A 22,907-nucleotide genomic window follows, 5' to 3' on the forward strand; every position below is an offset into this window, starting at 1 on the left:
AGTACCAGTTAATTTTTTTGTCAGCTTGGCAGAAGCTAGAGTCATTTAGCTGAGAAGAGGGAACCTTAACTGAGAGGATGCCTCCCACAGATTGGCAAGTCTCTGGGACCCAGCCCTCTGTGGGAGGAGCTATCTCGGGGTAGGCAGGTCACACTGGGTTATTTAAGAAAGCACACTGCGCAAGCTGTGGGGGGCAAGCCAATGAGCAGCATTCTTCCATGGCCTTTGCTGCAGTTCATGCCTGGATGTGCTCGCCTTGAGCTCCTGCCCTAACTTTCCTGGATGATGGACTATAAGCTGTAAGATAAAATAATTCTTTCCTTCCCAAGTTGCTTTCAGTCATGGTGTTCATCACAGCGGCAGACAGCACACTAGGACTGCCTGTGTTCCTGGGAGTTGAATTTAGGGCTTTGCATATTCTAAGCAAGTGCTCACCCAGATGGTTTTTTTGTAAAATTTTGATTTGAGATAAAAGTCTCACAAAGTGAGCCCTGCTGGCCTTGACCACTCTGGGTAGCTCAGCCATGCCTGAACTTTCAGTCTTTCCACCAGGCTCCATAAATCATCGCTGTGTTAAAAGCAGATGCAATTTTAAGTATTTTTATACGTAAGATCAGTACCATCATATTGTCTTCCAAGAAGCTTGTTTCGGGTCTGAGAACTGGAACTTTTAAGCCTTGGCTCAAAAGAGTCAGAGAATGGAAGAGAATGCCCATTCTGTGAGAAGTGGTGAGAAGTAACTGTCTTTGCAGGGACCAGAAGGCAGCTGGCCAGAATCCCAGATCTGTTCTAAGTCCAACCCCTAGACCTTCAGTTAGTGTCAGTACCTGAGATAGAGTTTGCAAGTGGCCCTTCAAATCCATGACTTGGACTTAATCCTTGAATTCATATGTTAATGGTTACTTGGAGGCAGGGTTTTAGAGCAATCGTAAGGATTGGAGAAGTTCGCAGGGGTTGGTTGGCATTAGCAGCTTTATGAGACTGAAGCTAACTTATACATCCTGTCTCACCATACGATGTTTTGAGTGTTAAAATACATCAAGACCCTTACCACACTTGGAGCACCTGGTAACACCAGGCTCTTGGCTCGCCCAGCCTCCCAAAAAAAAAAAAAAAAAAAAAAAAAAAAGAAAAGAAAAGAAAAGAATTTTAGTTTTTATAAACTTCCTGGTCTCAGGTATTCTGCTATGGCGCCAGAAAAAGAACAAAAGTTTATCTTCTCCCACATCTTCACCGGGGATTTCAACGGGATGTAACTCCTCAATCATAAATTTGTGACCTAGATGTCACAAATTTACATATCTAAGACATGTTCTTTCTCTCTGCTTTAAACCCCAAAGGCCCCTGCTCCATTTTCCTCTCCCTTTCTAGCCACAGGAAGGTTAAAAACAAACAATCAAACAAACAAACTTTGGAGAGCAAGCTGACCCTGAAGTGTTTGCTTCTCTTCAGTGGTACTACTCAGGCCTGCTTGCTGACAGTTTGCGTTTACTGGTTCGGCTAAGACGAAAGGGTCTATTTGTCCTTTTTAGTGTGTCTTCTATCTTGCCAATTGTGATAACAGCGCCCCCCACCCCCTTTTGATTCCCGCAACTCAGATCTCCCTCTCTTTTCCCATAGGGCCCTTGATGTAGTGCTGACCCTTCTCGGCAGGGGGCAGTATTCTCCCTTTGCTGCTTCCGGACATCCACACAAGGCTCAGAAAAGTTAAATCTGATTTAAAACCATGCCTTGATGCCGGTTTCGGGTCCTGATATATTCATTTCCCTTTAGCTGCAATAGAATTATTCCCATTCTCCTCCCATCCGCACCAGGCCTAGAGCCAGATTATTTGCATCAGCCCCACACCCATCCCAGAACAGCTAGAGGACAGGGAAGCATCTGGCAACATCCACAGGCAAAGACTTCATGATCTGTTTGGGTGGGCAAAGCAACGCACGTGAGACGCAGGGCAACCAGAACAGCATCCAATCCCGATTCGTGCATCCCAGATGCAGCCTCAGGAAGAAAACAAACGTTTGCGGAATTTGGTACCCAAGGCCATTCAGCAGGGTGTCCTCTCTTCTCCGCCCCACTTTCTCTCTCGTCCTTCTCACCCCGCAGCCCTCAAAAGTCCATCAAGCAGAGCCTAAGGGTGGGCCCTGGTTTCCTGACCCGTCTCCTGCGACCCACGCCGGCTATTATCCACTCGTCATCAGCATCTCTCTGGAGCACCCAGCGGGGATGGGCGAGGAGCCCGGGGGCGGGGGCTGCGAAGGACAGGCGGAGGGACGCGGCTGCAGCGCGGCGAGGGGCGCGGGGAGCGCGGCGCCCGGTCGGGAGCAGGGCGGGGAGTCGCCGCGCGCAGCCAATCCCCGAGCAGCCCCCTCCCCGGCCGCCGAGAGCAGAGCGGGGCGGGGGAGCCAGGCGGTGGCGGCGGCGGCAGCGGCGGCGACGGAGGCTGCCGTGGGGAGGGATGGAAAGGGGAGGGGGGAGCGGAGCCGAGCGGAGACAGCCGCGGCGCTGCAGAGCGGCTGGGGCGGCGGCGCGGCTCCCGGTGCTCCCCCCGGCACGCACCCCGAGTCGGTGAGGGCCGGGCCCCGGCGGCCCCTGGAGCCATGGGCTGCATCGGCTCGCGGACTGTGGGTGGGTACCGCGGCCGGGCGCGGGTCAGGGGCAAGCTCGCCCCGGGGCGCTCCTCCGGCCCCCTCCCCCATTCCCATCCTTGCCCCTGGAGACCTCCCTCCGCGCCCGCCCGGCCCTGCCTCGCGCCTTCACTTTCCCTCCATCCGCTCTGGTCGGTCCCTGCATCCCTCTGCCCTCGCGCCTCCAGGGCTTCCATCCCTCTTGGCTCAGACATAGCCTCTCTCCATCGCCCTCCCGCAGGCGCGGTCCTTCCCTGGTAGCCTCTCCACCAGCTTCCTTCACTGCTCTGTCGCTGTTCCTACTCCCGGTGGCCCCATCCCTCCACCTCCAGGCCATCCGCGTCTACTCCGCTGTGGCCAGCGCCTCCTCGCGCCCCTCTTTCTGGAATAGCCCCTCTTCTCAGAACCTCCTCCCCATCCTCAGCCCCGACTTTCTTCCGCAAGCCTCCTCCTATCCTCACCCTCCTTTCCATATGGCTTGTGTGTTTTGCCCCCAACCATTTCTCTCTTGGTAGCCTTTTTCCGTCGCTCTTGCCTCCCCCGATTTGCTTTGTTCACGTGCATTTTCCCTTTGGGGCGGGGGCGGGAAGAGCTAGTGCCACCGGGAGAGAACGGGTTCCACACCCGGAGAGAATGGGCTTGAGCCGGGGTGCTCCGGAAGAGTCGTGGCTCGGGGAGGTGGTGGAGGTTTACTACCCCAAGAGAGGTAGGGAGTCAGCTTTCCAGAAGGGTGGGGTCCGCCTGGGAGCCCCGGGACCCGCCTGCACCTGTCAGCGGGGGCAGGCGGGGCTGGGCCGGATCTTTATTTACCTTTGGCAGGGAAGAAAGGCGCTTCCTTACAGGTCCTCTCTCTCTAGCCTCTGCCTTGCTACCGCCCCTCCATACCCCCACCCCACGCATCCATTCCACTTCAGAGCTGAACACATTAGTGCAGTTCTCTCCCAAACCCCCCAATTTTCCCCTTCCTAACTCCCAATTTCTCCCGCCTACACGCCCTAGTGACCTCAGACTGAGAAAATAATTCGTATTATTATTGCAAACAAACTCAATCAATCTCAGGAAGCCTGGTTTCTGAGACCCAGTTTATTTCCATGGAGACCCTCCTCTGCTTTCACCTCCTTTCCTGTTCTCCTTCCCTCCATCTCCCTGCTCCCTAAGACTCTGACTCAGCTCCCCCTCTTCCTCAAAGGCCACCTCCCCGCTCCTCCCCTTGCTCCCACTCTTCTCTAGAGAGCTTTCTCTGCCTGCCCCATTACTGCTGGGTCCAGATGTCATTGCTCTCTGACCTAGCCACAGGTCCTAGTCTCACCCATCTCATTTCACAAGATCCCAAGAGAGAGCAGAACAACCTGGGTAGAATGGAGAGCCCTGTTTCTCAGTCCTCTCCATTCCATTTGCTTTTCACCATACTGGATACCTCTTCATGGCCAAGACCCAGCCAGTGCACTTTTTCCAGAGAAGGGACCTATGATCCTAAACCCAAAAGGCAAAATTTCAAGGATGCAACGGCTTTCCACAAATGGCTCAGGCTGCCACCTGATTCTTGAATCTCTCTGTAAACACCCAATTGATTCTTCCCCAAGACCTCCAGAAGGTGCCACACTGGACTCAGGTCAGGAGTCTCCCTCTTGGTTTCTTACTTTTCCACGAGTTCCCAAAGTGTCTTGTCCTCCTCCTCACATTTTTTTCCTGTCTCCTCACCTTGAATTTCTGTTCTTTTAACTTTGAAATCATGAAGTCCTCTTGTTGCCTGCTCCTATCCTGGTCTCTCCTTTTGAATCCGTTTCCTGTCCCCTGAGAGAATCGGGCTCAAAGCCAATTTTTGGAGCCCTCTAGCTCCAGGGGAAACAGTCTCACATTTTTACCTACCACCTGCCTCTGTCCCCACCATATCTTTTCCTGTCAACCAAGTTCCCTGACTAGTAGGAAGGCCCAAGGGGGAAGCCACATTCCTTTCATCCCTCAAATATCAAAGCCAGCTGCAGAGTAGTGTAGCTTCCCCTGGAAAGCTGTGTCCTTGTTTTTAGGGCAGTAATTGGTGAGAAATCTGGATCCAATAAAGACTATCTCAAAGATTCCTCAGCACAGACTGGAGAATGTTTTCCTGATTCAACCCAAGCATTTTTTTCCCTAGGTGTGCTATTATTGCCCATTGAGCTGAAAATCAGTGTTTTGCTTCACTTATTATTTCTCCTTCCAAAAATTTGGGGACAATAAAGTAATAGAAAGAAATAGGTAGTCAGAAGGCATGGCATTGGGGGGTGGGGCGGAAGGGCTCGACCCTAGGGTGTGGCCTTTGGCTTTTATGGAAAGGGAGCAAGCAGGGGAATGAGGGTGAGCAACTGACCTTCTGAACCGCCCCCCTTCAGGGAATGAGGTGATTGCAGTGGACTGGAAAGGCCTCAAAGATGTCGATCAGATCAACATGGACAGCACCAGCTCACTGCATGGCAGCAGCCTCCATCGACCATCTACAGAGGTAAGGATGGGTACCTCAGAAGCCCGCCAGCTACAACGACCTCCCCTCAAGTTCCTGGCTGCTTGGCCCACTTCATCATTCCAGAAAGCCCCAAGGGGGAATTCTCTTCATTAATTCTATGACAGCATCCCAAAGACTCCTTTAGATGGAAACATACCATGTCTCCCTGCTTCCCCAAAACACACACCAAATGCTCCACACTGAGCTCTTTCTCAGCCTCAGGAAGGTCTGCCTCTCTGTGCATATCTGGAAGTCCCTCAGAGAAAAGCAGGATTATTTGCACTCCTAGAGGTGCCCCGATACCATCCCTTCTCCTCTCTCCTACAGCAAACACGAACAGATTTCTCCTGGGACGGCATCAATGTGAGTGCAGCCAACCCTAGCCCTCCTTAATCTACCCTGACCCTTCTTTTCTTATGTTCATTGGGACCCTCTATAGACAGGCTGAGCCCCCAGTTTTCAGGGGTGCACCAGATATACACTTCCTTGGTTTTCTTTGTTACTTTCTTCTACCTTGGGTATCCACCTTCCTGGGAGCTAAAACGTCTATTCTGTCTATAAGGCACCCCAAGCCTTCTTATTCTTCTGCCCACTCTTATCTCCCCTGTCCTAGCTCTCCATGGAAGACACCACTTCCATCCTTCCGAAGCTTAAGCGAAACTCTAATGCCTATGGCATTGGGGCCCTGGCCAAGTCATCATTCTCAGGTGAGACTCCAAAACGGGAAATGGAACAACTGACAGGTTTCTCCTTCTGCCCCTGTTCCTCAATCCTGATGGGGTTCATGCCCACGACTCTGAAGCATCCGTTCTTCTGCTAAGCCCCTCCTGTCCCGGGTCTCATCCACAGGGTACTAGGGGATACTTTGCCCAGTGCATGGAATCACATGGGACCTGGGTGGGGATGAAGGGAGGATTTGCTCTGAGTGTTGTGTGATATTCTGAAGGGTATGGGTATTGTCTGACTCCACAGGGATCTCGAGGAGCATGAAGGACCATGTGACAAAGCCTACAGCCATGGGGCAAGGCCGGGTGGCCCACATGATTGAATGGCAGGGCTGGGGAAAGGCTCCAACAATTCAGCCACAACACAGCCACGAGGCTGTGCGCCGGGATACAGATGCTTACTCTGACCTCAGCGATGGCGAGAAGGAGGCACGTTTCCTAGCAGGTACTTGCATCCCAAGCCTTCAAATGAGACAGTTTTTTTGGATGGTCAGAGGCACTCTCCAATCTGCTCCCCTATAGCAAAACTGTCTCCCTGCACGTTGGCCACAGGCTCACATTTTCCACCAGCCTTGATTTCAAGTATGTTTGACTGGTTAAGTGCCCTCCGACATGTTTTTACTACTCGGGTGAGATTTCTAAGGCCATGTGTCACACATGTTTTCTTCCCTTTAGTATGGTACCATCTCCCCTCCTTCCCCCCGGCCTCCCTTTGTATAGGAGAAAAACACAGGGGCCTTGGGCTTCAAATGACTCTGCTCACATTTGTTTCTAAAAATGAAAGAGGCCTGGGGAGTTTCTTGCAGCCATGCTCGTCAACGTTTGATTTCATGAATTGACTTACTGTACTCATTACTGTGACAGCTAGTGGATGATTAAGGGGAATGGCCCTCGAGACAGTGGTTTAATTCTAGGGAAGTAGTGTAGGGCTGATGACAAGTATGTGGTGACATACAAAGGTGAATTAATCCTGCTGGCAGGTGTCTGGAAGATAACCAAGAAGAGGGGTAGGTCTGAAGAGAAGGAAAGATTTTAGTATTGTTGGTGTAGATGTGGGTGGTGGAGGAGGTCTGAGTGGGTCTGGGGGATGGACATGGAGGACAGAGGAAGGACAAGGTAATAGCAATTAGAGCTTTGGCTTATTCATGGCCCTGACTCGAATAGGGACCTGCAATGCTCACAACTTCCTATCTTCACTATTATGCCCTCTCCACCTTGAGTCTCTTGATACAACTGATATCACTAGATATCAGCGTGATATAATGATATATCCTTGAGTCACTTATATAACTGGGGACCCACGTTCACCTGATGCTCCCTTGGAAATTAATTTATCTTGAAACCCACTATCTATAATCCTCTCTTAGACCACCTGAAATTAGGTTCATTTCTTTCTTTAAAAAAATATGATTTTATTTATGTTCACATGTGTTTGCTTGCATAAGTTTATGTGTTCTACATGTGTACAAGAGTCCTAGGAGTTCAGCGGAGCTGCAACCCCTGAAGCTGGAGTTAAAGGCTATTTTGAGTTGCCCGGCATGGGTGCTCAAAAGCACCCTCTGCCAGAGAAGTGAGTTCTTTTTTCTGATAAGCCATCTTTGCAGCTCCAGATTCAAATTCTAAACCTCAAAAGACAAGCTTCTGGGATATCTAACTGTAATTCACCAGGAGAGCCCAACATTTCTTCCTAGGAATTCTAAGTGTGACCTTTTTGAAAATACCCCATGCTCTAGCTTTGTTTCAGAGTAACAGGATAGCCACTGGCTACATGTGTATATTGAGAATTTGAAATGTGACCTGTCTCAGTGGAGATGTGCTATAAGTAAAGTTTCAACCAAATTTCACAGACATCATACGAAGAATGTAAGGTATCTCATTAACGGTGTTTATATTGATTATATGTTGAAAGAGAATCACACATATTATACTTATGTAGGATTTGTTATTAACAGTAATTTCATTTGTTTCTGTTTACTTTTCTTAAATGATCACACACATGGCTTATGTTTTACTTCCCCTGAACCATGCTGTAACAGCTTTCTCCATACCACTGGCATGGGTCTAGAGATTACTTGAGGACTTTTACGATAATTTCATTTCTTCTCATAGGGGTTATGGAACAGTTTGCTATTTCTGAGGCTACACTTATGGCCTGGTCTTCCATGGATGGTGAGGACATGAGTGTCAATTCTACCCAGGAGCCACTGGACTGCAACTACAGTGACAACTACCAGGAGCTGATGGAGAGTCAGGGTGAGAGATGGCTCTAGAATCAAACCCTGAAAACTGAGCCTATTTAGATTAGTTCCCTCTACCCTTTTCTGTTCTTTTAGGACTTCCCCTTTTGTCTCTCCTTCTGCAGTGCCCCTGCACCTGTGTCATAACTGTATGAGAAGTCTGTGAGCTCCTCTCACTGCCAGTGATGTTTTGTGGCTCCTCCAACCTTGCTCCTTCTCTTTACAGATGCGTTAGCTCAAGCCCCCATGGATGGATGGCCTCACTCCTATGTGTCACAGGGGATGTACTGTCTGGGATCATCGGATGCCTGGGAAGCAAGTGATCAATCCCTCATTGCATCTCCAGCTACAGGATCCTATCTTGGCCCTGCATTTGATGACTCACAGCCCAGCCTGCATGACATGGGGCCTTCCCAACCTGCTTCAGGATACTCTGCTCAGGAGCCTCCACCTTTGTTGGGGGTGGACAGTGACTGGGCACCAGAGGTTGGTGGGGTGGACCTGGCCAGGGGACCTGTAGAGGAAGAGAAGAGACCACTGGCCCCTGAAGAGGAAGAGGATGCAGGATGCCGGGATTTGGAGTCACTTTCCCCACGAGAGGATCCAGAGATGTCTACTGCCCTCAGTAGGAAGGTGTCTGATGTCACATCCTCAGGTGTGCAGTCCTTTGATGAGGAGGATGGGGATGCCAACAACTAGCTTCTTCCCACCCCACTCCGACCTGAGGGGCATGGCTGCAACCCATACCCTCCCAAGCTCCAGCAGCACAGATTAAACCCAGGCAGAAGACAGCAGGGAACCGGGCGCTTCCAGCCCTTACCAGGCCTCTAGCAGCCCTGGAAAGTGAAGGACCAGCAGGGGGTTTTATCTAGGCTTGTGCTTCAGAAACCATCATTCCAGGAACTTGGACCCAGGCAATTAGGTGGCATGGTGGTGGGAGATGAGCCACGGCTGTGGCTCTTGGGTCCATGCCTAGGTCCGTCGTGCTGAACACTGAATCTCAGTTTTTACACCCCTGATTTCGTCTTCCAGGAGCCTTGGCTGTGCTGTCTGAATGCCTCCTTTCTCCATTTCACTCTTGCTTTCCTGATTCTGTTTTCTCTGCCAATGGCACCAGTGCATCCCCACTGTGGGAAGCAGGCCTCAGGGGCTGTTGGACATGGCTTGGCGGGTATAGCAGAGTGGCCTGAAGGGCTCTTCTGTGTTTAGCACAGACACTGGGCCCGGTTCAGGCAATCTTTGGCTTTTGAAATCAGGAGCCAAGGACGAGGTGGATGTGGCAGCTGGGATTGACAGGGGTCAGAGTATGATTCTTTATCCTAAGGCCTGCTCAGAGACAAGAGGGTCACTGATGAGACAAAGGAAAAACAGCCACTTGAATGTCCTATGGCTGGAAGGAGGACCTTAAGGATCTGGGAGAAGGCCAGTGGGGTTGGCACTCCAGTTCTGGCTTCCCTTTCTGCCTTCTTCCATCTGGCGCCCAGCCCTGAGGAGGGTGAGCATCTCAAATTGTTAACCTAGGATGCAGTGTCCCCACCAGTGGTGGTACTATGAGGGTGAGGCCCCCTCTACCTTCCCTTAATTCTCTGGAGCTGTTTACACTTTTCTCTTTGCCTTTTCTACATTTTTATAACTTCTTGGGGACTCAGGGTTGAGCAGAGTGGAGTAGGGAGTGTGGTGCTGTCACTGCCTTGGCTGGGATAGCTTGTGGCTGAGGGCCAGGGTGGACACTGGCTGCTTCTGTTTGTCAGCTATTCCCAGGGGTCCTCAATCTGGTGTTCCTTACAGGACTGTCTGTGGTGAGACACAAGCTTGCCTGTCCCCTTTTCCCTTTGATTTGGAGTGGACTGTGGGGGCAGGGAGCAAAAGCAAGTTGGTGCAGTATTGCCATGAGGGTGCAGCTGCAGCTGCAATTGGCCCTTGGCAAAAGCAGAGTTTTGATAGGAGATGTCCAAGCTTGTCACTCTATATTTCTCCTTCTGTCTGTCCATGGCTTCAGTTCCAAGGCCGTGTGTCCTACTGTAATGTCAGGGGTCCTAAGCTACTCCCTCACCCACAGACATGACAAGGCTCAGCACTGGAGTGATTCTTTTCATCTGTGATGCTGTCCTGTGCCACATTCATACAATAAAGTATAACCAGAGTAGGTATCCCACATCCTACTGGGGAGGAGGACACATGGGATCCTGATGTCTGTTAATGTAGGAAACATGGGACTAAACCTAGAGAGCCAAGGTAGGTGAACAGTCACTTACCTCCTCTAATGCTGCCTGAATGGGAGAAGATACCTCGTGTTCGCTAGTATGCTGTGGTTTAGCATATCAGGACCTCATTTCTAGGACTAGGAAGGGCTAGCCTGCCAACCCTGGCAACTACCCCTAACCCCTGGTCTCCTGTCTCAGCCCCCTGGGACTTTGCATGTTCAAGCTAACCTACTCCCAGGGTCTCTTTGCCTTGTCTGTCCTGCTCTATCAACATGTTTGTCTCATCTCAGTGCCCCCATATTCTTCCCGTAGGTGACGGTAGACATGGAGTCCAGAGAGCAGGTTTATTCATTTTGGTTCCCTTTTGCTCAGGGCCCCAGAGAGTTGGGAAGACTAAACTAAAGCAGCTTTCTTTCCTTCTTCCATTCCTCAAGGAAGCCAAATGGTCCCTAATGAAAGACCACAAAATACCTGAAGGAACCTAATAGGGTTTGTGCCCACGCAGGGGCTTGGTTTCCCCAGGAGGCTGGCACACTGCCACAGAGGCAGGTGAGGCCCACCCCACTCTGAAGAAGACTCAAGGAGCTGGCCCAGGACCACTTTGAACTCTTTTCGAGGGAGAGACCACCTCTCGGTGCTGGGGCAGGGTGCATGGGGGTTTGCTTCTAGCCTACTTTAAGGGGAGGGGTGGGGCATGTGCAGGAGGAGGCTGTTAGGGGTGGGTGGGAAGGGTTGCTTTTTCTTTTGTGTAGCACGTTTTACAGCAGCTGGGGAGCAGGGCTGTTTTTTTTTTTTTTTTTTTTTAATATTCTTGTGAATGAAACTGCTCTTGCTGAATGATTTTTTAGGGGGGGTACACTTTCATTTTCAAAAGACTTTATTAAATGAAAATCCAAACCTTCCATTCCACCCCTTCCATGGCCCTCCCCCAGATCACACACCTCCCTTCTTTGTGTTAAGGAGGGAATCTTGAAGGACGAGTTCTTACCCTTGTTCCTATATATCCCACACTCTGTCTTCCAGGTCTGAGAAATACCCATTTTTATGGTCAGTCTTAGCATGTTTTCTTAATGTGAAACTCTCACCCCAGGCCCAAGAAGGATTCTATGACATATATTACAGAGAGAATTCTATATAAATATATATATATATAAGTATTATAGATTATTTACACATGGGCATGGGCTTGGATGCCTGCTGCTAATCCTCCTACCTAGGCCTCAGTGTCTTTCTTGGCCTGGGGTGGTGGAAGGTACCTGTGTTGGAGAAGACCAGAGTCTGTGTTCAATGACACTAAACAGAACGTGGTGGCATCTCTGACTATGAGTGTCTTATTTGGGGGGACAGAAGAGGCCTGGGCAAGGGGAGGGAAAGAAGGAGAATGTCTGAGGGCTCAACTGCAGAGTTAAAGGCACACAGTGAGGAAAGGAAAAGAGCTCAGAAATGGAGCCAGGGCATCTGGATGCTCAGAACATCTGGCATCTCTTTTGAGGTGAAACAGGCTTAAGCTGTGCAGTACAACTAACAAGCTCCTTGCTGGTTTGGAAGAAAAAGATGGAAGTCCTCTAAGGGGGCAAATGAAAGCTTGCCACCCCAAGGTGCCCTCAAGTCTATGCCAGAGGATCCCAAGGAACTATTATAAAGGTCTGGAATCTGCATGACCCATTGCTGGATGGGTGTGCTTTGGGAGGAGTGCCAGTAAGAGTGGCCCCAAGGCAGGGCTGACTCTTGGCAGGCTAAGTCAGCCGTTTGCAGCGGGCAAGAGGGATATGTATGAAATCAGGCAGAGAGCCTGGGATAAGAAAGAGCTTTCTGCTGTAGTAGACAGACACTGCACTGGGCCATGACACTGGTCTCTCCACACAGGACTTCCATCAACCTCTTTTCCAGGGAACTGCACTTGGTTCTTTGGAAACAAGGATTGGCTTTTTTAGCCCTGCCCCAGCAGGGTTCTAGGAACAAATTGTGTGGAGCAGACAGGTAAAGAGTAAGGCTGGCAGGCTTGGGGGCAAATTGTATGGCGTTCAGTCCACAGGGCAATATTGTGGTCCCACGTTCCCTTCCAGTGTGACATTTGCAGAGTCAGTCAATCTGGGCCTCCATTCACCTACTCCTTGTAGACATTGAAGTCTAGATAGGCAGGGCCAGGATGGTAAATGAACAAGACTGGGAACTGTGGGAGGTTAAACAGTGATGGGGGCTGAACCTGCACAGCAGGAAAACACAGGTCCTTTAAGGATGGGGCCTTGAATCCCACCTGGAAAAGGAGGAGGGCATCTGATGGACCCAAATTCTTCCCTGCCTGAGATCAAGTTTTCCTTAAGAGCATCACCATCACCTTTCATAGTGGGGGAAGGAACAAGATGAATTGGAGGCCTTCCCAACTTCAGGGCATCCCTATCACACATAAGCCCACTCTATGGCATGGGCCCTATGAGTTTTATGAAGAAAACTTGGAGGGGGTTGTTCACAGGATCAGCTCGTCCTCATCCTCCTCATCAGTGGACCGCAGGCTGGGGCCATGCAAGATGTCAGCCAGGTCCTCCTCAGGTTCTGGGCTCCCCACCATCTCCAGCTCCTCTAGCTCACCCTCCATTCTGGCTGGGGCCAGACAGGAAGGGACCTCCGGAGATGGTGGCGGTACAGGAGTCTCTGGCATAGCAGGAGCCATGGCTTCTGTTTCAGGAGCCCCATCTCCACTCTCAGGCAGATTCCAGCCCTCTGCAGGAGGGGGTGGTCCCCCAGGATTCTTCCGAGTTGAAGTTGTATTCCGGAAGCTGGCAAGAGGAGGGCGGAGCTGTATCCCAGATTTGGTGTGGCCTTCAATAGCCTTCTGTAGCTGGGGAGGAAGAGGAGAGGTAAAGAGATAGACAATGGGAAAGAAAAACAAGATGGAAGACAATGAGGGAGACAGCGAAGGCACAGACAAAACAGGAGGAAACAGAAATGGAAAGAGTGGTAAGAAAGGGATAAACAGAGATAGACAGGGAACAATCAGAGAAGACAGAAAAAACAAAGCTATTCCTGCACAGCAAATACTATCCAGCTCCCCTGAGAAAGCAATCCCTGGAAACCCTTTTCCTCCTAGTAATGGCTTCATACCTCCCTCAGATTCCCATACCCCTTCCCATAGCTTACACCTAAAGCTAATTTCCCAGTCCAGACCACTGGGAGATCACACAGGATCTCTTCTAGGCTAGAGAACTGTTGTCACTTATAGAACTGTGAATTACAACATGCCTTACAGTCTGTCCCTTTTAGAGAAATCTCTATACGTTCCCCAACCATGCCCCTTGAGCAAAGTCCATTCCTGCCTCTCTCTGGTCAAGTGGGGCCTCTTCATCCTTACCTCTTCTAGTGCCAAGACACCTCTGAGCTTTCCCATGCTGGTCACATAGGCAAGATGAAGGCCAAGAAGTGAGAAGAGCGTATGAGTCTGATGGGGAGAGCACAGGTCAGTATGTCCCCACTTCTGCCCTCCCTAAAGCCCTGAGCAGTCAGCAAGGGCTTGCCTTGTGCAGAGTTGTCTGTTCCACCAGCTGGAAAGGAGACTGGTCGATGCAGCAGCAATCAAAGCACACAGGCTGGCTCAGCTGTTCCTGCTCCCAGGCCTCAATCTGTTGACAGAGTATCACAGAGACCCCTTCAACTCAGCTTTATCTAGGAATCATCATAGACACTGTGGATCAATAGGCATACCTTTTCTTCTTAGAGGGTCACAGTTTTCTTCTCCTGTTATCTGGCCTCAAATTCTACCCTTCACCTTCAGGTACCAAGAACATGGCTCCTTCTTGTAGTCTTCTGAGTCCTCCTGGGTCTCCAAACATTTATTTCCAACCTTCATTGTGTGTCGTATTGACACTCCCCATGATTTTCTGTCTAATAATCCCTATCATACCTTGACACTTTGTGAATCTTTGCTTTTGTAAAATGGCATTGCTTATACTGTAAAGTGCCACGCTGGCACTTGCCTGTCTTCTGCCTACTAGACGAACACTCATTGAGAGGGTTAAGTGACATCAACAGTTGGAGACCAAGGCAGCTAATAGTTGCCCCTTATGTGCAGAGCAGAGTGAACATTTATCAAATCTGAGCAGACTCCCTATATCACTTGGTATTTAGTTGACTTGAACTATCCATGTTTTTCTTGCTTTTGTTTTCAGTCTATTAGCCAAATCATTAAGGCACAAAGCCAGAATTCTCTTGACTGACACACCCACAAGATGCCAGATAAGCCACTCTCTCCAGCATTCAGAAATGAGTATAAGATATTCTTCCATCCTATTTTTCTAAGTGATGTCACACTTCAACTCTCTACTTGTCCAAATCTGCACTCTAACCTTCAGCCTTCAGAGACTATTAGTATAGGTTAGCTAGCTCCTTGTCCTAGGATTGAGTATGGAGTCAAGTGAAGCGCCCTCCATGTATCATGTCCCTTTGAAATTTCTGGTCATAGCCATGCATCCTCTAAACTCCTATGGCCCCAACTAAAGGTTCACATGTAGCCTAACTGGCGTTTTGCATAAAAGGACACCTATTCAAAATGTTGCAAAGAGGATGAGGCTAAAGGACCTAGATAGGATATTTTCTTGCTCCTTCTGAGCTCATACCAAGCCTCTGCATCCTTTGTTTGTTTGTTTGATTTTGCCTTTTCCCAGTAACAGCGGCAGTAACATTTTCAGAGAACATTTGCCAAGAACTTTGTCTGTGCTGGGCATAACACTAATTTCTTTGCATGTCTTAGCTCATTGAATTCTCTTAACAACCCTGTCTCCATCTACGTTTTGCAGATGAAGTACAGACGTACTGTGCTATGTCTGCCAGGGGGCTCCATAGGCAGCAACTGATGGACTCTAGCATTTGTGTGCTGACCAAATCTCAGATACAACTCAACTCTAGCTTTTGTCTGAGAAGAGGAAGATGTTGCTGCTGGGTCTTATGAAACGTGAGCAGCCAGAGTTCTTACTATGTGAAATTTAAATCATAGCAGGGACACAGGTGAATTCTTTTCATACAAATTCTTTCTATAATTTCTGTACTGGCTCAGTGTGATTTTTGTCAAAATCAGCATCTTGATATTGTCAAGGTTGTCTTCTCTCAAAATATTCTGAATTTTTACTTGTATTGGATATTATTCCTCAGAAATGTCTCATCTATGTATGTCTTGGGAAAGATATACACTAGAAATCTATCATCAGTCTTCTTTTTGTACCTGGATGCACTTTATTTCTAATAGGTATTAAATAGCCATATTCACTGACTGGCTGCATTTCAATCTTGTTGGTACAATAAGAAATGCTGATTGCACACCTTTACTCCTAGCATTCGGGAAGTAGAGGCAGATAGCTATCGGTGAATTTGAGGCTACTGATTTTCAGGCCAGCCAGGGCTGCATTGTAAGACCCTGTCTCAAAAGCAAAACTTAAAAAAAAAAGAAGAAGAAGAAGAAACAATACCTTTATTGGATGAAACAATTCATTCCAAGCTGTGGATTTTCTTACCTCTTCAGGTGACATGGTATCCACTAAATCTGTTGAATCCTAGGGAAGAAAGACACACAAGTTCTTCCCTTCTCTTCTCAGACTAGTTATGGTTCTCAGCAAAGCAGGAACTATGTCCTCCTGGGCAGGTCCCAAGCAGCCACCTTTTCAAACCATCATCTTTGGTGGGATCTCTGTCCTTCTAACTAAGGACCATGGTTTCTCATTCCTCAAAGAAAATTTCCTGACTGTCCTTCTTCTTCTGAACATATCCTTACCTGGGTTGCTTTCTTCTTTGTGGAGTGACCTCTGCCCAGTAAGCAGTGCATCAGGCGCTGGAAGATGGATGGTCTTTGACCTGAAAGGAATAGCGAGAAGATGGGGGAAGCGGCCAGGGACTTCCAATGGCCCCTGACACTGTGCTGCCAAAGAGTTGCACTTCTTCAATGCTGTACCTCAGTGGATTCCTCTTTTCTACCTCTGTCCCAACTCCCTAGGATAGCATTATGGGGATTAATCAATTAGAGTGAGCTCTAGAAATCTCCTAGCCTCACATCTACTAAGAGAAGCTGTTAGGTAAAGGTGAGTTCCAACATAACTCCCAAGACATGCTGAGAAGTCTTTACCTGCGGGATCTGGGGCTTCAGGTGGCTGTTTGTGGCTAGGCAGCGGCCCATTAGGTTCTTCAGGGTATGATGGAGCAGCAGGAAAGGGGGAAAGTGGAGGAGGAGGAGGAAGTGGAAGCTAAAAATAAATAGCAAAAATTTCCAGCCTCGGAGAAGAGGCCACATCCCATGATGCCTTGCTACCTTTACTAGTCCCACCCTGATTCCCTTTTTCCCTCTCAAAACAGCACCGTGGCACTGGTCTCTTTTGCACTAGATCCTTATTGTCACTTTCGTACTTGTCAGTGTTTCCCTTCCCCTTTCCTTCTATCCAGCACCTGTCATAGCAAAGCCCAGCCCAGCCATCACTGGCAATGTCACTGACAACAAATGTCACCTACTGGCATTTTCCCTTCTGTCAGCCTCCCTCCCCCTTCTGTCTTGTCACCTCTGTCTTCCCGGAGAGCTCCTCATCTTCATCCTCATCTACAAAGGCGAAGGACTCAGGTCGACCACCAGGGTGCCACTCCCCAGCCAGCTGTGCCTTGCCATTATAGGGCAGCTCCGATAACTTGCGAGCCATGTCCTGGGCAGCCCTCAGCCTCCGCTCAGCACACAAGTGGCGCTGCAGGAGGGACTGCAGTTCTGAGCGTTCCACAGAGCCCAGCAGGATCATTGAATCTGGGAGACAATCATGCTTCCCTGAGGCCCTGCTTCGCACCTACATGTGAGCAGGTCAGGTGCAGTAGAAGCTCAGAACCTTTTCTTACTCCAGTTCTTACTCTTTCTTACTAAAAACTCATCTAAAACTCCTCCAGGGTGGCCTCACTTGATCCCTTAATTTCACACATTTAGCACTTATGGACCTGATTGGCAGCACACTAATTGGTGCTAATCTGTACTTATCTGTACGCTGCCCTAATATAGTATATGCAAATATGTAAGCTCTCTATTGAAATAGGCTGATCAACCCTATCCAAATACAGTGAAACCTGAGAGGCAGTTGTAACAGTCTGAGACTCAATCACTCCCTGAAAGAAATCTACTATGAGCAACACTAGCATGAGGCCCCTATCCTGGAAAAAGTTTCATCCCTTAAAGCATGTAGGCCCTCATGGGATATAAACAAAATGCTCCCTTCCCAGCAGGCCTTGTATGTGTTTATGTATATGTAGAAATTCTGCTACACTGCTGTAAGTTAATTACCACAGCACTGCATCAAGGGCACTTAGAACTTAGACCCACCTCATACTGTTACAATTTCGTCACATCATGAAAGCCATGCACCCAGTTGGCTGCACCTTCGCTCTAAGGAAGAGCTGTGGTTTCAGAAGCTACTGAGAAGGTCTCCAAGCTTAGGGGAAATGCCTGAACTAATGTAAATTTGGATACTTTGAATATCTGAGGTCAAAACTAACATTACTCCTGGCTCCCAAATAGCTCCTCATGTCTAATTCCTATTAGGCTAATTCACAGACTAGCGAATGAGTACTGAAGGTCCAGTACTCATTAATACTTAGAACTCTGAAAATACAGAAAGCATGGTCTCTATACTCAAAGACTACCCAATCTAATGAAAAAGACAACTAGGGTGAGAGGCCAGTGCTGGGCCGGAAGAACGGTAAATGAAAGAACATCCCCACCCACTCCTCCACGGTTTTCATTCTTCCTTTACTTGGCCACTAAGAAATAACTGAATTTAGTGAAGTAGGAGGGAGCCCAAGATTTACAGTTGACCCACATTGTATATGAAGTGAACTGGCTTACCCACCAGAGTATATCTGTAATTCCAATGCTAGAGATGCTTTGGCTGTAACTCACAGCCATGCCCAGAGCAACAACAAAGTGAGCTGCAGAACCTCATGTTCCCAGCTGAGGTTGAACAAACAGCACTCAGCCTTCCCATTTCAGGCCGAGTAAACAAGTGTTCTCTTAGCGGTCTATCTGATGCCACATTGTTTTTCGAATCTCTGTGCTTTGTGTGGTGATTCTGCTGGGTAAAATGCCCCCAGATGCACCACGGAAGTGCTGTCTGCTGTTTCTAAGCACAAGGAGGGAAGGCTGTGCTTTGCCTTATTGAGAAAACACATTAGCTGAATTTCATCTGGTAGAATTATAGTGCTTTGGTCATGAGTTCAGAGTTAATAAATGAAAAAAAATATTAAATAAGGTATCTAAAACAGAAACAAACATAAAGCATGGCTATGTATTGATTGCTTGGCAAAAATGCTGTGACCAGCATCAAGAGACTTATTCCCCTTGAAACATTATCCTGTAAACTGTTCACTAATTCCAAACTGAGGAAGACTTTAAAATTCATGGCTCCCATGAATAGTAAGACTTGCTCCTATTTCCTTAACTGGATTTTAACTGCCTTTGTGTGCCTGTGGTATGGCTGTTTCTCACTTCCGGAAGGAAGAACATGTACCTCAATAAGGGTAAGATAACCTCCCTTAGTAGCTGGATAGCTCTGAGTTTGAGTCTATACCTGCATTGGAGAATCCTACTGTCAGAATAACTGGATTCTGAATCACCCAGGAGATTGGTGAGGCACCTCTGGGTGTGCCTACGAGGACATTTCTAGAGATAAGTAAGTGGGGAAGATACACTCTGAATATATGTTCGTGATCCCATGGCTTTGCATCCCAGAAAAAAAAATAGAAGGACAAAAAAGGGAAGAAAACTGAGCACCAACATCTTTTCCTGGGCATCTTGGCCTGCCATGATGTGTGCTACTCTGTTCCACCATTCTACTTCTGCCATAGTAGACTGAACTCCTTGAAACTATGAGCTGAAATAAACATTTCTTCTCTTAACCTGTTTACATTAGGTGTTTTAATATCAGTGTTAGACAGTAACTAAAGTGATACTAGTGCTCTCTGCCATTGTACAACCCTGCTGGTCCCCAGCTGGCTTCTTTACTTCCCACTTACCTTTTGAATCAACCAATGGTAAAGTCTTGACTGTGGTGCTCTGGAGTAGGTTTCTCAGTTCCCCATATGTGCAAGAAGCTGAGACAAACTTCACATCACGTACCATGATGTCCTCAACAAAGATCGTAAATTTGCTAAGGAGGGAAAAAGCAGCCAGGGTTAGCCCACTATATGCCTATGCTGGCCCTTCTTCCCCCAAGGTCTGCCATGCACTCTTTAAACACAATATTTATTAAGTGGATGGAAACATGAAAATAATTAAAAAACAGTGTTTCCCAACTCATTCTCCACTTCAGGTCCTCCCACATCCCACCATATCTAAACTAATTCCAGCTAGTGGCCCTGACCTGAGCTGGTTCCAACCAAGGTCAGGCAAATAGGGAAGCTTCTTGACCTGAATGATGCTGTCATAGAGGGAGGGCTGCAGGCTCTGAGCCACCATGTTGGCCAAGATAACAGCCACCATCATGGGCAGGATGTGAGCAATCTGACCGGTTAGCTCGAAGCAAATCACAGCTGTGGAGACTGTATGGGAGACAGCCCCTGTCAGGGCCGCTGCTCCTGGAGTGACAGAAATGTATTAATGGGTTAGACCTGCTTTTCTTGGCATGGGGGATATATGAGGGTACAATAAGAACGGCACAGACTAGGAGACAGGATCTTGGTCAGTGTCAACAATCCCAGGATTATTACTTTTCAAGAGTAGGGGCTAGAATACTGGCCTGTTCAAAAACTATCCTTTCGACCTAGTTTATATATAATATTCACCAAGTCACAAAACCTATATACATGCAGTTTTTCATTTATAATGTTATTTCTTATTCAAATATGAGGGAAGGGCCAGTATGGACTACATAGCAAGTGTTAGAACAGCAAGGGCTATGTAAAGAGAACTTGTCTCAAAGAAACAGAAGCAAAAACAAAAACCCTAAACCTAATAAAATGATGGAGATATAATGTTGGAAAATATAGGAGAATCCTTACGTGAAAATGTAACAAGGAAAGGTTAGAGAAGTCTAATATTGGAACGTATGATCCTAGTAGGTAACACACAGAGCATAGTTCAGAACATAAACTATGTAGTATGTGTATACTGGGAACTGTGCCCTATGGAAGATGAGAGATACTTGAGAGGCATGAAGAGAACAGAAGATGCTGATAATGGAAGAATTTATAAATGGACTAGAATCAGACAGTACAGTGCCATACAGAGCTCTACCTCAGACATCATTTTAGAAGTTCAGGGCTCAGCTCTTATTCCTGTCTTAGTCTCATTAACGTTAGCACAGCTCAATTTGGATGGACTGGGTTCATCACCTGGATTATTGGTTCCATGATTCTCAGGAAAGAAAAAGCCTACTAAACGTGCAAAGACAATGAAGAGAACCCTCATTCTTTTATTTTCTTATTCAGTTTTTGGTTTTTGAGACAGGGTTCCTCTGTATAGCCTTGGCTGACCCAGACTCACTTTGTCGACCAGGCTGGCTTTAAACTCACAGAGATCCACTTGCCTCTGCCTCCCTGAGTGCTAGGATTAGAGGTGTGCACCACTGCTCCTGGCTCCTTTACTTACTTAATTGATTCCTATGTCCATTTTCCATAGGAGGGAATCAAAGCTTACAGAAAAGAAACAGTGAGAGGCAGAGCCAAGAGCTGATTGTTTGAACAAAATTAAATAAGTGTATTTAAAATACCCAATGTCTGGTTATAGAAGTTAGGAGTATGTCTCACCTATTACTGCATACCCCCCCGGTAAGATCTTGTAGATGATGTCATCAAATAAGATACCCTCAGGGAATAGCATGGCCATAATCTCTCCAACCAGCCTTCCAAATGCAGCTCCTAGAGGGAAGATAAAGAAGAAAAATATAAAAAAAAGAAAGAAAGAAGAAAAATATTAAGATGCATTTCCTTTGTCTCTATGTTTTCTGCATGATCTGTGTTTAGGCATTAAGAGCACAAACTCCCCAAATCCTAGGTTTTTCCTTGTTTTCCCACCAGCCACCCAGACTGTAGTTATTAGTACAATGCCATCAATTCTTACCGAGCACAAAAACAGGCATGAAACCTCCACAGGGTATGGGCATAGTGGTGGCCACAATGGACATCCAAAACTAGGGAAAAAAAATTTAGTGTACTCTTTCCAAAGCACCCCACACCCATCTTTCTTCCCTGCCCATCCTCCCTCCTGCTTCAAGAGTCATAACAAAAATGTCCTGGGATAGCCAACTCTTTTGGAAGCCTTCTTCTCTGTCACCATTCTCTAGAGCCTGAGAACTTGGCTGGGAGATCAACAAAGACACCAGGATAATAAAGCCAGCCTCCAGATGGCTAACACAAACCCTTCCAACTTTGAGTGACTGTATTTTCCTTTCCACAATCTAGAACAAGGAAGCCCCAGAGGATCCCTCTTTCGTTGTTCCAAAAAGACCAGTGAACTCAGTCAGCCCAGGAAGTTCGCCTCTATGGAGTAATCTACAATGCTAAGCTGGAAAAAGCTTTTTTCCCATTCAGCTTATATTTCTATAAAAGGGCCATAGACTGATGCAGCATATACCCTAAACTTTATGATTAATTTAGCTTTGATTTGACCATTTACAAAGCCATACTGAAGGTAAGCCTCACTGGGAACCTGAAGAGAGGACTGTTCCACAAGGGCCTTTGTCTTTGTTATCAAGCCACCTTAAACAAGGATAGAATTATATCTGGATTCTGGGGACATACAGTGATAGAGTGTATTCTCAGACTCCGCGAGACACCATGTTTAATCCCAGTACGGGAGAAAAATAAAAAAACAAAAGCAAAAAAACATTGATCTGTCCTGGCTATATCACAAGGGCAAACTGAGAACCTGATTAGTCTTTCAACATAACAAAAAAGATATCCAAGGTCAACTTTGTAAGGCACTATTCCAACAGAAATTGGGGCAATTATAGCAAAAGCAGTATGTACATTCTGAGGCAAAGAATGCAGAAGAATTGAGAAATAGAGTAGAACAGGAGTAATGGCTGAACCTTAAATATCTAAAAAATAAAATAAAAGTGTGAGACATAGCTTTGAAAGTTCTTCCAATGTAAGTTAATAAATCTTAGAAAAGGATTCCAAACTAGTTTGGTATATGATGAAAACAGCTCAAAGTCTAACAAGCTGTGAAGATTAAAGTATTTGAAATTTCTTGAATCATGTGTAAGATACACTAATGAAAAATAAGTTTCTTAATTTTACGAACTTTAGGAAGGATTATTTTAAGCCAATCCTGAACCCAAGAGGCAATGATGAAGATTCAGAGAAAACTTTACTTCAGAAGTGTAAGATGAAGAAAATATCTACTTCCTGTCAGAATGTTATCATGGAGATGGTTAAGAACTGCAAGTTAGGGAGGAGCCTGGGAGGAGATGAGGGAGGGAGGAACATGGGAGGAGATGAGGGAGAGAGGGTGGGATTGGGAGGGGAAGAAGGAGGGGGTTACAGCTGGGATACAAAGTGAATAAACTGTAATTAATAAAAAAATTAATTAAAAAATAAAAATAATTGCAAGTTAAATGTGCAAAATAAAAAGAATGCAGACTGTTGATTTCTTGAGGGAAAAATATTCTTATTTCTGCCTCCTCTGCAGTGGC

General features: G+C 47.3%; 3 protein-coding genes across 10 annotated transcripts in view; 1 reads left to right on the top strand and 2 right to left on the bottom strand.

Annotated features, from left to right (window-relative positions):
- Zyx (zyxin) overlaps positions 1-2,198 on the bottom strand; it is a 33,477-nt gene extending 31,279 nt beyond the window's left edge. For both annotated transcript variants that reach the window (XM_060380109.1, XM_060380110.1), the window contains exon 1: positions 1,940-2,198. The gene's annotated coding sequence lies outside the window, so the exon portion shown is untranslated. The remainder of the gene's footprint in view (positions 1-1,939) is intronic.
- A 173-nt stretch (positions 2,199-2,371) lies between these two features.
- Positions 2,372-9,006, top strand: Fam131b (family with sequence similarity 131 member B). 7 transcript variants are annotated; one of them, XM_021653274.2, is made up of 7 exons: positions 2,374-2,625; positions 4,994-5,103; positions 5,431-5,466; positions 5,717-5,810; positions 6,076-6,273; positions 7,938-8,081; positions 8,292-9,006. In XM_021653274.2, exons 1-7 carry the CDS (start codon positions 2,598-2,600, stop codon positions 8,762-8,764), a joined length of 1,083 nt encoding a protein of 360 aa, XP_021508949.1. In that variant the 5' UTR covers positions 2,374-2,597; the 3' UTR covers positions 8,765-9,006. The 7 variants fall into 7 exon arrangements, with proteins under 7 accessions (XP_021508950.1, XP_060236096.1, XP_021508949.1 ...); XM_021653276.2 differs by having other exon boundaries at positions 2,375-2,565; XM_060380112.1 differs by lacking the exon at positions 2,374-2,625 and adding an exon at positions 3,310-3,330.
- Positions 9,007-11,046: 2,040 nt separating this feature from the next.
- The window catches only part of Clcn1 (chloride voltage-gated channel 1), a 29,353-nt gene continuing 17,492 nt past the window's right edge, over positions 11,047-22,907 (bottom strand). Inside the window, exons 13-23 of the mRNA XM_060380117.1 lie at positions 21,332-21,401; positions 21,019-21,129; positions 19,635-19,848; positions 19,288-19,421; positions 16,803-17,035; positions 16,376-16,493; positions 16,028-16,107; positions 15,771-15,809; positions 13,782-13,886; positions 13,619-13,705; positions 11,047-13,108 (exon numbers count right to left, since the gene is read on the bottom strand). Of these exons, the coding sequence (XP_060236100.1) occupies positions 12,737-13,108; positions 13,619-13,705; positions 13,782-13,886; positions 15,771-15,809; positions 16,028-16,107; positions 16,376-16,493; positions 16,803-17,035; positions 19,288-19,421; positions 19,635-19,848; positions 21,019-21,129; positions 21,332-21,401 (1,563 nt within the window). The 3' untranslated portion in view covers positions 11,047-12,736. The remainder of the gene's footprint in view (positions 13,109-13,618; positions 13,706-13,781; positions 13,887-15,770; positions 15,810-16,027; positions 16,108-16,375; positions 16,494-16,802; positions 17,036-19,287; positions 19,422-19,634; positions 19,849-21,018; positions 21,130-21,331; positions 21,402-22,907) is intronic.

Source organism: Meriones unguiculatus, chromosome 3 (assembly GCF_030254825.1).
Source record: "Meriones unguiculatus strain TT.TT164.6M chromosome 3, Bangor_MerUng_6.1, whole genome shotgun sequence".
Classification (NCBI taxonomy): domain Eukaryota; kingdom Metazoa; phylum Chordata; class Mammalia; order Rodentia; family Muridae; genus Meriones; species Meriones unguiculatus.